The sequence below is a fragment of the Acomys russatus genome, chromosome 29 (assembly GCF_903995435.1).
Source record: "Acomys russatus chromosome 29, mAcoRus1.1, whole genome shotgun sequence".
Taxonomy (NCBI): Eukaryota; Metazoa; Chordata; class Mammalia; order Rodentia; family Muridae; genus Acomys; species Acomys russatus.
Window position 1 is genome coordinate 22,758,813 of NC_067165.1, and position 13,537 is coordinate 22,772,349.

At 49.5% G+C, this 13,537-nt stretch overlaps 1 protein-coding gene across 1 annotated transcript in view; it reads left to right on the forward strand.

The window, feature by feature from the left end:
- The window catches only part of Csmd2 (CUB and Sushi multiple domains 2), a 561,027-nt gene that overhangs the window by 508,813 nt on the left and 38,677 nt on the right, over positions 1–13,537 (forward strand). Inside the window, exons 45-49 of the mRNA XM_051172054.1 lie at positions 3,049–3,129; positions 3,588–3,701; positions 5,291–5,479; positions 7,632–7,778; positions 11,604–11,792. Coding sequence (XP_051028011.1) covers positions 3,049–3,129; positions 3,588–3,701; positions 5,291–5,479; positions 7,632–7,778; positions 11,604–11,792 — 720 coding nt within the window. The remainder of the gene's footprint in view (positions 1–3,048; positions 3,130–3,587; positions 3,702–5,290; positions 5,480–7,631; positions 7,779–11,603; positions 11,793–13,537) is intronic.

A 13,537-nucleotide genomic window follows, 5' to 3' on the forward strand; every position in this document is an offset into this window, starting at 1 on the left:
AGCATTTGGAAGGCAGATCCGATTGCATAATGGAGACTGTATCTGGGATGCTGTGGTCTCAGGAAGGTGTCGCCCTGTCCCAAAACATACGCCCCTTGTGACTTCCACATAGATCCCCAACGCTGGAAAGTCTTACACCGCACACTGAATGTCTGAGACACCAGGACTGTCAGTGCGCCAAGTCATTCCGACAGCCGTGTTAATTATAGGTGATCATGAACTGATGTTTTATAGTACCCAGCTTCTATCATAATGGCTCGCTGCACACACCTGCATATTTTCCTTGTGTTTTAACTTCCTTTTGGACTTTGATGCCCAACTCAGTAGAATCGTTTCCCTCTTTATTTTTTTAAATTTATAATTTATTCACATTACATCCCGATTGTTGCCCCCTTGCTAGTACCCTCCCATACCCCCCCGCCCTCCCTCTTCTGCCCTCTTCCCCTCCCCTGGTCCTGTGACGGGGCAGGGAAGGGAGGGGCTCCTCCCCTACCATCTTTACCATAGCCTATCAAGTCTCACCAAGATAACCCGCATCCCCTCCCTCCGAGGGCTGGCAAGGCTGCCAGGCCAAGAGGAAGTGATCCCATTGCAGGTACCAGAGTTCAGGCCAGAGGCCGTCCCCGCCCCCACACCTCCTTGTGGAGTGGAGCTGTCCAGCACTGCATCTGAACAGGGGGTCTCGGTTCTCTGCGTGCACTGTCCTTGGTTGGTGCTGCAGTTGGTGCAGATGTGCCGGCGTGCCTGGTCTCCTTGTGGCGCTCCTCTCCCTCCTCAAGTACTGAGGAAAAGGTCCGAATCAGTGCTAATATCCGGGAAAGGTTACTGACATTTGACAAGGATTGCCTGCACGCTTTTTAAAGGTTACGTACTTTAATTATTTCTAGTTTAAGAGAATCAGCAAAAGGAAAAGAAGGAAGTTTGTTGTTGTTGTTGTTGTTGTTTTGTTTTGTTTTTTTTTTTAATTCACTGTAAAAGATACAACGAAGCAGGCCGGGCAGTGGTGGCGCACACCTTTGATCCCAGCACTTGGGAGGCAGAGGCAGGCAGGTTGCTGTGAGTTCAAGGCCAGCCTGGTCTACAAAGTGAGTCTAGGACAGCCAAGGAAACCTTGTCTTGAAAAACCAAAAAGAAAAAAGAAAAAGAAAAAGAGAAAAGATACAGTGAAGCCAGGCGTGGTGGCACACACCTGGAATCCCAGCACTAGAGAGGTGGAGACAGGAGGGAGGGTCAGGAGTTCAAGGTTATTCCTCGCCGCTGTCTGAGGTCATTGTGGGACACATGGGACATTGCCTAAATAGAGAAATCCAGACACATGTGATGTACGTGGATAAATAATCTCGTCACAACTTTGAATGGCAAAAGCTAAGAAACTCAATGATTAACACCAGGGCATCTGGAATAAAATTTTAGTAAATGCATGTGATTAGATTTCATGAAGTCATTTCAATCTCATTCTTGAAGAAATTTAATGGGAAATCACTTCTGATGTAATAGCGGCTGGCAAGGCGCAACACAAGGAGCATACCAGACGATGCAGGTCTGGTCAGACAAAACCCTTAACTATGCAGAGAACAAATACACAGAGAACTCACGGCGCATGGGTAACAGCAGCTTCGTCTGAAAAGACAGTGGATACATTTAATTTTCTTCCTACTGTTTCCATAGAAAACCCCTGGGTTTTTTTTTTTTTTTTTTAATGACATTATACATTTAAAAAAAAAAAAAACATAGCTGGGGATGTGGAGGTTTGGGAAACAATCGTCGCTGTGGCAGCAGTAACAGGATCGATAGTACTCAGCCGCCAGCCAGGTAATAAATACCGTTAGAATTCCACACTGACCATTCCACATCCATGCACCAACCAGCCTCCGCCTGAAGGGCTAGACACCAGTTTAGAGGGTCCACTAAGATCAGCTGTGTTTGGACAAAGGTCAGAAGACACAACAGCATGGGGGAAGCTGGGCTGTGGCCAGTGGGAAGACCTGGGCTTGGGAGCAACTGGACCTGGCTTTAAGTCTTCCAAGTACCATGTATTTCCTGCATGACACCCGCTCACTCACAGGCGAAACATACTGCAGGGTCTAGCCACTGGGACACTTAGGACGCTATTCTGCAGAAGTGCCTCTGCATGGAGGATGTCCTCAGCCGTGCTCCTCCTCCCCCACCCCACCCCCAGGCCAGTGACATCACTGAACGCCTCTTAGCTCCTGGTAGATGCGAATACTGTTGCTTTGAGATGACAGGTATTGCGATAGTTTCAGGTAAACGGGCCCTTTGATAACTCCAGCCCGAGGGAACGGCTAATCTAAAATAATACAAGGCTTTGCTATGAGGAGAAAATGACTTGGGGGCACTAGATAAGAAACAAGGACACAACCCGAAGCCATAGCCTGTTTGAGCTGGGCAGCTGAGCAGGCAGCAGACACAAAGGTACCCTTGTTCTGATACTTGTGGAAGTCTGAGGACCCAAGCAGTAGCTAGGTTCCGCCCTGGTTCCTACGTCTCTCAAAGCAAGTGCACGTTAGAGTGACTACATCTTCAAGTGGCAGGTCTGCCGTGTAATACGTCATGGCTGGTGTTGAAGCATGCTTCTTGGGTTTCATACCAAGACCCGATGACTGAAGATAAGCCAAATAGTATGTGGCTGAACGGGCCCTGTGTAGCAATAAACACTCAACAATACACATCCCTTGTGTGAATGGCCGAGGGGTACAGCTCAGTTGGTACATTCCTCGCCTACTGTATTCAGAGCCCTAGATCGGTCATCAGCACCAAGTCAACTAGGCGTGGTGGTGGTGGTGGTGGTGAGCACCGATAATCTTGGCACTTGGGAGGCTGAGGCAGGAGGATCAAGTGTTCAAGATCGTCCTTGGCCACATGGTCAGCTCAAGGCAGCCTGCGATACATCATAAGACCTTGTGTCAGTTCAACGAAAATAAAGACATGTCTGCTGTGGGAGTGCGTGAGGCCGGAGTTTGTCAGGACCTGGCCCAAGACCCAGGAGTGACCCTTTGCACCTGACCTGTGTCTTTTCTGTCTTTTTAGCTTATCCGCTCACCAAGTGCCCTCCCCCGACCATCCTCCCCAATGCTGAAGTGGTCACAGAGAATGAGGAATTCAACATAGGTACCACTGCCAAATGGCGGGGATCACAAGCCAGGGTGGCAAAGAGGGCCCAGGAAGCCATGGGGATTAGGCGATGGCTCCATCCACGCAGAGGGGAACAGAGGCCCAGACCACAGGGGTGACAGCTGTGTTTCTCTCAGCTGAATTTGCTCTGAAAATGCAAACCCTTTTTCCTTACCTCGGCCCCAGAAGGAAGAGCTGGAGTGCTGTGGCTTCCTACCACTATACAAAAGCTCGAAGACAGCCCAGAATTTCTTAGATATGAACTACCCAGAAGGCTTAGCTGGGGAAAGGAAGCAGTTGTCTGCATCACGGGGCCAGCATGGAGCTGGTTCCTGAAGCATGACCCAGCGCTGGCTACCTTCCCCTGGGAAGTGGGTTTGAGGGCCTTAGGATGCCAGCCCTTCAGGACCAGACTGCTCCAGGGGACACTCACTCATGCTCATCTTTCTTGACAGGTGACATCGTCCGCTACAGGTGCCTCCCAGGCTTTACCTTAGTGGGGAGTGAAATACTGACCTGCAAGCTGGGAACCTACCTGCAGTTTGAAGGCCCACCCCCAATATGTGAAGGTAATCACACTAGACAGCGCCGCCCCCTCCAACAGAACCCTGCTTCTGCTCTTTTTCCTGTCCCCACCTCTCAGCTCACTTCCTGCCTGCTGAGAAGAGGTCACTAGGTCAGTGGTGTCTGATGAACAAGTGAGTGAAGGCAGTGAGTGAGAGCCCTTGGCAGGGGCCCCTCCCGGTCTGAGCTGTAGGCTATGAAAGGGCACGGCCCTCCCTTGTTCCTTAACTGGGCGTTCTCGAGTTGTGTACTGAGTGTGAGCATGAGAAAGTTCTAGAATGTCACCCTGCTACTGGGGAGACAAGTCTACCCAGCATTGTATGTGTGTGTGTCCCTATAACCCCAGACCTCAGCTGCCCTGCATCCCAATGCAGTGCTTTAGCTGGTTACCCCAACTCAGACCACAACCGGTCCTTTCCCATCCCTAAGCACCCAAGGCAGCACAGAGCTCCTAACTGCCCTGCCATCTGAAGACAGTGGTTGAACTTGGGCTGTGGCTATTGTGAGGTGTGGGATGGCGGATGGCATCTGACCCACTCTGACTGCTGTGAGGTTGGAAAACTTGCACAGCTACCAAGGGCCCTAAAGAAGCCGATGCAGTCCTCGACGCCTTGCCTTGGCTTGGTCCCCAGCCCAAGCAAATGGAAGCAAATTATCCAGAAATGTGTTCAGTACAGAGTATTATGGCACGTCCATGTGCTCCAGGACAGAGCACATCCCCAGTGCTGGGGTGTGCAGAACTCCCCTGTACCAGCCTCTAACCCTGTCCCCCTTTGTGGTGAGTTCTAATTCTCCTCCTGCTGCTCCTCTTGTTCTTCCTCCTCCTCTTCCTGCTCCTGCTCCTCCTCCTCCTGCTCCTCCTGCTCCTCCTGCTCCTCCTGCTCCTTCTTTTTAGAGGTCCACTCTGACTTCCTTAGGGCAACATTCTTCTCTTTTAGTCACCCTAGTGCTGCAGCCAAATCCTGCTGGTCTTCCTGCTTCCCATGTGGTTGCCATGGTACCATCACCATCTCTGTGGTGTATTGAGACACTATGTTGCACTCTGCATATGTGGCTTGATATAATGAAGTATAATGTTTTCTGTGATAGGCCATCCTGGGAGGTAGGGAAAAGTCATCACACTGAAAGGGAATAATTTATTTGGGGTCGGGGGGGCACACAGGTAAGTTAGTGGTATAGTTGGGGTCTAAATCCAGGTGTGATTGGCCCACCATCTGTTACTTTATTCTGTGCTCTTGTATCTTTGTATGAACTAAACCCATTTTGTAGAGTGTCTCTTGGGGTGTGGCTGTCCTTACCATTGTCTATATGTGTGTTTCACCCCCATCTACCTCAAATCAAGATAAAAGCACTTATAATCAAGCTAGGAAATGACTTCAACCAACTGGTCTGCTGTGAGTCCCAGCAACCTTGTCTTGTTGATATGCGACCTGAAGTTACTTCCTGCCATGGGGCAGTAGGGTGGTGGATGTAAGAGCTTCTTTAAATACCCCAATACTAGCTTTGCAGGGATAGTTCTAGTCCACAGACAAGCTAATACCCTAGCCTGTTCTCTCTCCACACCGTGTACACAATATCTCTTTCTTTCTCCCAGTGCACTGCCCAACCAACGAGCTTCTGACGGACTCCACTGGTGTGATCCTTAGCCAGAGCTACCCCGGAAGCTACCCACAGTTCCAGACCTGCTCCTGGCTGGTGAGGGTGGAGCCAGAGTACAATATCTCCATCACTGTGGAGTACTTCCTCAGCGAGAAGCAATACGATGAGTTTGAGATCTTTGACGGTGAGTCCCTCAAAGGCCATGTGGTTCTCCGCTACACAAGGCACCAACTTTCCCCCAGGCCCCGTGGGGGATCTGATCTGTGTTTTCTTATCACAACTTGCTGGAGGTGCCACCATAGTGTCTACCTCTACCATAGAAACCCAAGGCCAGAGAACTGATGAGCTGTGTGGCTATTACCTGCATGGTAGTCTAGGTCCGAATACCAGCCTAAACCCCTGAATACCAGCCAATAAATGGACCCCAGTAGCAGCCCCTTGTGATGAATAGCCTTCCTCCCAAACCCAAGAAGATCTATCAAACTTAAGCATGGTCCTACCATGATTGCTTAATGGTAGGACAAGAGGTTCTATCATTGGCTGTTGTGTCTAGAGAAAACATCTCAGCATGTCCCAAAATGTTGAACCTTCAAAATATTCTCTTAAGCTTTGTAGGATTTACCTCCTACCCTTTGGAGTACATGAAAATGTCTATAATATTTACACTATTTGTCCCCAGGGGCTCAGAAAATCCAATGTAGAGGACTAAAATGCTACATTCTACAGGGGACCCCCCGCCCCCATCCCCTGTCAATGTATCATGGTAAAAATCAGGCTTATTAACAGAGCTCTGGGACACAGTCGTGAATGTACACTGTTGTCTACCTCATGCCAGCACCAAGCCACTTCTGCTCCTCCTTCCTGGCAACTGGGAGAGGAGCACATTGCAGACCCACAGCTGCACTGTTGAGGAGCCACGACTGTGCCCATCTGCTCTGGCAAAGATGCCACAGCTGGTGCATCTACCTGCGGGTGCTTGATTAAGTTTCCACTGTGGGGTACAAACAGCTTCTCTCCCCATGTACTGCTGCCCAACAGAACAGCCACGCTAGGATTGGGATTCCCCAGGTGTCAGCATCACTCCATATTCTGTATCCAAAGTCTTCAATAAGTTCAGCTGGTCTCATGTCTGCAGTTTTTATCTATACAAGTAAACAGTGGTGGGCCTGCAAAGAACCAGAGGAATGGCTACTGTATACACTGGTGTCAGTTTCTAGGCTCCCCATTTTTTTGTAGGGACTCAAGCTCTCTTTTTAGCCAAACTATTCTGGAATGAAGGGGAAATGAAGGCTGGCTGGAGTCTATAAGCTGAAGAGAGTGTTGAGCCTTTTCACTGGAGGCGCTCTCCTCCCCGCTGGTCCTGTCTTGCTCATAAATTCACGCTATATTAATTGCTGTCTTTAGCTACCCACCTAGCTTGCCTTTAGGAGTAAACACAGTCTGTGGGCCATCCCCATGAGTCCTGTAGCCCAGTCCTTCCAACTACCACCCCAGCCTTACTACCCATTTCCAACTGGGTGGTGGTCTTGCTTCAGTCCATAAAGTGTTTCCCCATGACCTATGACCTCTGTGACCTCGGTGTCCCAGAGCCTTGTCATCCCCCTTACTCCTAAGGAGCCTGGTTTCATCAGCCCTATGGAGTCTCTGCCAGGCTCTCAAGGAACACAGTTCTCAGGTGGGAGTTCTTTTCTTGTGACAGAATGTTCAAGTGTGTTGCTTCTCCTCACTTCTGGGCCCCTTCCTTCCCAGTTTGCCACAGCAGCTCGAAGAACCCTACTTTGTTTAATGTGGCCCCATTATTCTTCCAAAGCTTCCAAGAGCTGTCTCAACAATGTATTGGAACCTTCACTCACAGCCCTCTCTGGGACCATAAATCCTGGGTTAGGAGTTTCCCAGGTTTATATTATGCTCCGAGATGCTACCCAGGCAGTTAAGGTAGGAACTAGGAAGAAGGTGCTTTCCTGAGGAGCCTTGGGAAGGCATGGTGGGAAGTGTTATCACTTATGACCCTGAGACCTATCACTTTCCTTTGGCTCTATGGCTCTTTCTTTATATCTGTTCAATAAACAAAATCTCTGTGTGGTGGACACGGTGCTATTTTTGGCATGCTCAAGAGACATCCGAAGAGGGTCCCGGTTTGAAAACCAGCTCTCCCATAAACTGGCTGCTTGACCCTGGCAACCAGGAATTACGTTTCCTCTCACTTGCTGGCTGCAGAGCACTGCTTCAGGTAAGGGTGGGCAAAAGAGAGTCCGTCAGCAAAGCCACCAGATGCAATGCCACCAAGCCATCCCAGCTGTGTCTATGCCTATAGCCCTGTGTCTTTCTCTCCCTAGGTCCCTCAGGACAAAGTCCTCTACTGAAAGCCCTTAGTGGGAATTACTCAGCTCCCCTGATTGTCACCAGCTCAAGCAACTCTGTGTATCTGCGCTGGTCATCTGACCACGCCTATAACCGGAAGGGTTTTAAGATTCGGTATTCAGGTAAGCCACGAGAACGCCTAAGGAGGGCTTCTCCTCTTCCTACTCTGAACCCTTTATTTAAATGCCTCACCTGAAACATCCAAAGAAGCCATGGTCCATCTCCTCACCAAGGCGGCAACCTCCCTTGTGTGGGCAGTGCGGGGTAGCCTCCTGCTCTCAGTTTCCCTCATCTGACACTACACAAGCGAGACTACAAGTGGTCTCCTACCTCTTCAGATCCACGTTGCTTCCCACTGCTAACCTCTCCTTTTTCTTCTCATGCTCCCATCTTAAGTCTCCAAGACTGTGTCTATTCAATATGAGATCTGAGGAAACCCTGGGGATCCTAGCCCCTCAGACTGTTAGGAGATATAACCAGAGGGCCTTCGGCTGAGCGACTCTAAGATAGGCACGTAGGGCACGCTGCAGAGGAAACCCTCTCCAGAAGTCCAAGCCCTATCTCTTTCATTACCTATTTGTGCGGCGTGCGATATGCCATTCTGACTCGTGCACACAATCGTAATGATCAGATGGGAGCAATGAGCTTACTCATCTCCTCCACGCTTAATTCTTTGTCTTGGAGACTATTGAAATCCATTCTTCTGCCAGTGCTGGAATCTCTAGTCAGCACGTTGTGAACTCTGGCTGCCCACCTGTGCTGCCGAACATGAGGACTTAGCCCTTTCTGCTTTTGCGGCCAATGACCAACCTCCTTCCACCCTCTCTGCCTCCTACTGGCGCCAAGCTCTGTTGACCCCTGTCATACTCTCCACTTGTGTAAAATCACTTTTCCCCTAGCTCTTACACACAAATGAGGGCACACGGCTTTGTCTCCCTGTGCCTTGCTCAGTCAACATTATGTTCTCCACTTCCATCTACATTGCTGCAATTGACAGGATTTTACTCTTTTTTTTTTTTTTTTTTTTTAAGCTATATTGTATGGGTAGGGTTAGATCAAAGGCCAGGCCTTGATTAAAAAAAAAAAAAAAAAAAAAAAAATCCCTGGGATACAATTATATGGAGAAAATAGACTTTCTCTGAACTCTCATTGTGGGTACCAGTCGTCTGCTTTGATAAGCCGAAACCTTGGTACCAGCTCTGAAGGGCAGTCCAGTGAACCGCTGGCAGGCTGTGAGGAATGCCTGCGGATCATGGGGATTCCACTACATGCCTGCTCGCCAAGCAAGCATTAGACAATGTTTTAAAGAATAGTGGTTGCAGGGAGCCAGGAGGCTAGCTGTCAGTAAAGTACTTGTCACATAAACACAAGGACCCAAATCCAACCCCCCAGCACCCAGGTAGGAAGCTGGGTATGGTGGCATGTGGTGGCATGGTAGCAATCCCACCCCTTGGGGAGGCAGAGGTGGAGGGTCCATGGAGCTCTCTGGCCAGCCAAACTAGCCTAATCAGTGAGACCCAGGTCCCAGAGAGAGACCCTGCCTCAAAAACTGAAGGTGGACAGTATCTCAAATGACATCTGACTTGACCTCAACCTCCTACACACACATGTATGCACACATACCTGCACCTGCAGACACTAAAGCAAGCGCGCGCGCGCGCACACACACACACACACACACACACACACACACACGGAGGGATGTCACATCCTTGAGTTCTGCCTGAAGATCTATTTGTTCATATCTTCTCATGGGTCTCCTCAATGCAAGACCAGCCCACACTGTGAGGGCTGATGGGAGTGCTGATGAGAGTGATGAAGTGCTGGGTGTGAGAAGAGCTAGCCAGATGGATCTGAGAAGAGACCCTGCCTTAACTCTCTCAAGGCCCATTTCCTCTGTCGGTCTCACCCCCACTCTTCTCTCCCTCAAAGATGCCCATGGTTGGGGAAAAGATGGCCTCAGGCCCCACGATCAGTGATCTGTCCTGTTACTAGCAGGCAACAGGGTCATTTGACAAAGCCTTTAACTGTTTGGGCCTCGGTTTCCTCAAAACGAAAAAGAAACCTCAAAATAGTCATCAGGGGAATTCAGGCCAGAGTTCCCAGTGGAAGCTCCTGTGAAGGGAAAATGGCATTTTCCTACCCCCATTGCTAAACTTAGAGCTAAGGGCTCCCAGGGAGTTCCCTTGGCCTTTCTGCTCAGAGACTAATGTGTTTAGAAGTAATGAGTCAGTTGTAATTACAGTACAAATACCACATAGAAAAGAAAGCCGTTGCACGGCACAGCAACTAGTACTTAATAATTAAGATACAGCAGGGGTGTGCAACTTAACACCTGTGTCTGTCGCAGTGACTACGTGTGTATTTTATATCTTGGATCCTCATTGCCGGGTGAAGGAGGTACATAGATTGAAGATGCGCATGACAGAGGAGGCATAGCAGGAGAACACACATCTTTAAAACACCATTTCTACCCACACAGAGGCATAGTCTTCAAGACAGGAAGTCCGAGGGCCTCTTTGTGAGGCTGTGTGAGGAGAGGGCCTTCCCCAATCTGCTCACCCCTATCCGGGAAGCCCAGCCAGAGACCCTCAGGCAAGGCTTAGATGTGAGGCCCCTGGGTCATTACCTCTCACAGCCCCACAGAACTAACCAGTATTAGTTCTTTTTTCTCGTCCCTATGACATAATGCCCGACAGAAACCAACCTAAGGAGGAAGTGGTTCATCTTGGCGTGTGGCGTTGAGGATGCAACCTGTCACAATGATGGGACAGTGATGGCAGCAGGAGCTTGAGGGACCTGGTCACACTGCCTCTGAAATCAGGAAGCAGAGGAGAGATGGGCGCTGGTGGTCAGTCTAGGAGCAGCCCCTGGGACAGTGCTGCCCTGCATTTAGGGTGGACGTCCCACCTCAACTAACACAGTGTAGAAACTCCCTCACGGCTGTGCCCCCAGTCGGTGGTAACTGTCACGTGGCCTAAGGATCCCTGGCAGGATCTGTGGTGTGAACTCCCTCCATCTGGGACTTTTGTCTGCTTCCCTCACTGTCGTGTGCCCAGCACAGCAGAGGGCACTTAATAAACTCTGGAGAACTCTTTACTGGTAAATGAATGAAATATGTTAAGCCATACATTTGAGGGGGACAAAGAATGGGCCCCGTAAGGAAATGTGTATCCTAGATCCCTAGACGTCTACAACACAATACAACAACAGAGAACACCACTAAGAGCACTAAGTGTCCCGCACTGCACTGGGATGCTTAGCAAATGTTCTCTCTCTCTCTCTCTCTCTCTCTCTCTCTCTCTCTCTCTCTCTCTCTCTCTCTGTCTCTCTGTCTCTCTCTCTGTGTCTCTGTCTCTGTCTCTCTCTCTCTCTCTGTCTCTCTCTGTGCCTCTCTCTGTCTCTCTGTCTCTCTCTGTCTCTCTGTCTCTCTCTCTGTGTCTCTGTGTCTCTGTCTCTCTGTCTCTCTCTCTGTCTCTCTGTCTCTCTCTCTGTCTCTCTCTCTCTCTCTCTCAAATCATTCGAGCACCTATGAGGGAGGTCTTACAGGGAAGAAACTGGAAGTGAGCCTGGACATCATATGTTAGAAAACCAGTCCCAGGGGCCCCTGCTTTGCAAGGTTGCCTGCAGTTACAAGGCCTTTGAAAGCAACCATCCCCCCCCCACCCCCGGGCTGCACTGGGGCAGCCAAGGGGACCCCATGACTCACAGAGCAGGCTGTTGTTGTAGTTTTCAATTATCCTTTGTTTTGATTTGTTTCATTTGATCTTGTTCTGGCTTTACTTAACTGTTGTTCAGCGTCGACCACTCGGGCCTTCCTAAATAGCAAAGAGCTTGGCAGTGTGTAGAGGGAGCGTGATGTGAGAGAAACGGGTCTGGTGCGGGGGCAGCCTGGCTGCTTCAGCAGTGGCCCTCGGACACTGCTCCACTAACCTCTCTCTCTTCAGCTCCCTACTGCAGCCTGCCTAAGGCTCCCCTCCACGGCTTCATTCTGGGCCAGACAACCACTCAGCCGGGCGGCTCCATCCACTTTGGCTGCAACACAGGCTATCGTTTAGTGGGACACAGCATGGCCATCTGTACCCGGCACCCCCAAGGCTACCACCTGTGGAGTGAAGCCATTCCTCTCTGTCAAGGTGAGCAGCAGCCGCGACTGAAGTAGTAACAGGGTAGCTCAGCTCCATGTCACCTTGGACTGGTCTCAGGAGCAGTCCAGGCCACACATGAGTCTCCCAAGGTCTGGTGACAGTTCATTCCTCGGGCAAACATTTACTGAAGGTCTATGCATCTCCATCTGGGGGTGACAGGTGCATGGTAGGCTCTGTGTCCAGCGCCACAGGAGAGGTGGTGATATGAGACAAGCGACAGGAAGAGGAAGGACTGTATCAGGAGGGTGTTGGGAACCCCACGCTACGAAGGGACCTGCCTCTTCCTAGCAGCTAAGAAGGCACCCCCAAGGCCAGGAGGCATCGGTTCTGGCTCCTAAAGCAAATGGGCCAAGCAAACCCCTGAAATGTGCCCTTCGGTTTGCATGCACTATCTTTTAGAATTTATGAGTGTTTTTCCCCTTACAAGAACATATGTTCTTGTCATGATGAAATATCTTGCTTTGTATAATCAATAAGCACTAATAAAAAATAAAGTCAGAGAGGCCCTAGTAATGGCCTAGTCAGTAAAGTGCTTGCCTTGTGAGCATGAGACCTGAGTTTGATCTTGCAGAACCCATATGAATAAGCCATTGGTAGCGGCATGTGCTTACTATCTCGCTGCCTGAGAGGCAGAGATGGGAGGACCTCTGAGGCTCCAGCCTGGCCTGCTTGGTGAGCCCTGGGCAGAAGAAGGGTGCTGCCTCAACAGCCTAGGATGGTACCCAAGGAATAACAGTTAAGGCTATGCTCTGGCTTCCACGTGCCACCCCACACATGTACAAGTGAACACACATATACATATTCACAAAGATAAAGCAATATACTTCCGGTATAGAAACCTGAAAAGGGTAAGAATAACAGATAACACAAAAGAAAAGAGTAAGAATGCAGTATAATTCTGCCATGAGGTCACTGCTATTAATAATTCAGTGTATTGCTCCTAAATTCCAATGAGCATCTTACGGATAGTTGCCGATACTTCCTTGGTCATTGTTGTCGACAGCTGCATAGCATTATGGGAAAACTGATGCTTACTTAAGCGTCATATCCTACTGTGGATGATTTGAGCTCCTATGCATTTTGCTATTACATAGTTATGATAATTCTATCTTTATGAGCATCCCTATTCATTTCCTCAAGTGAAATTCCCAAGAAGGAGATTGTTGGATCATGGCATACACAGAATTTACAGCTCTTGATGCGCTATACCCTGCTCAGATTTCACCCTCATGGATGCTTCTCCCAGCAACAGAGAAAGTGCTTTCTTCTGGGTCTCAGCATCACTGAAAAAAAGAAGAAAAGCATTGCCCACTGCAGACAAAGGAGGCAATGGCACCGCTGTTTGATTTTATTTTTCTCAGTTCCCAGTGTGTTGAAGTCTTTAATGACATCTGTCACCTCCAGCCCTTGTAACCTCCTAACCCGTGTCTACTTTGGAAAAGGCCAAAAGCGTGTTATTAATATTCTGCAGAGGGACTGGCTGTCACAATCGGCAGAGGTCATCGGCTTCAGTCTCTGTGTCTCCAGTCACATCAGCATCGACACCGCTATTCCAGAATCCATTTGGAAACTTCCAAGTGTCTGGTCTCACTTAGGCCTCAACCCGCCCCTCTTGGTGTGGGTCCTCTCACCCACTTCTTTCCACCCTAAGCTTTCTTTCTTCGCCCCCCCCCTTTTCTCTCAGCTGTTGTATTCTCTGGAACCCATATTCCAGAGGACTGACCAAGAAGCCA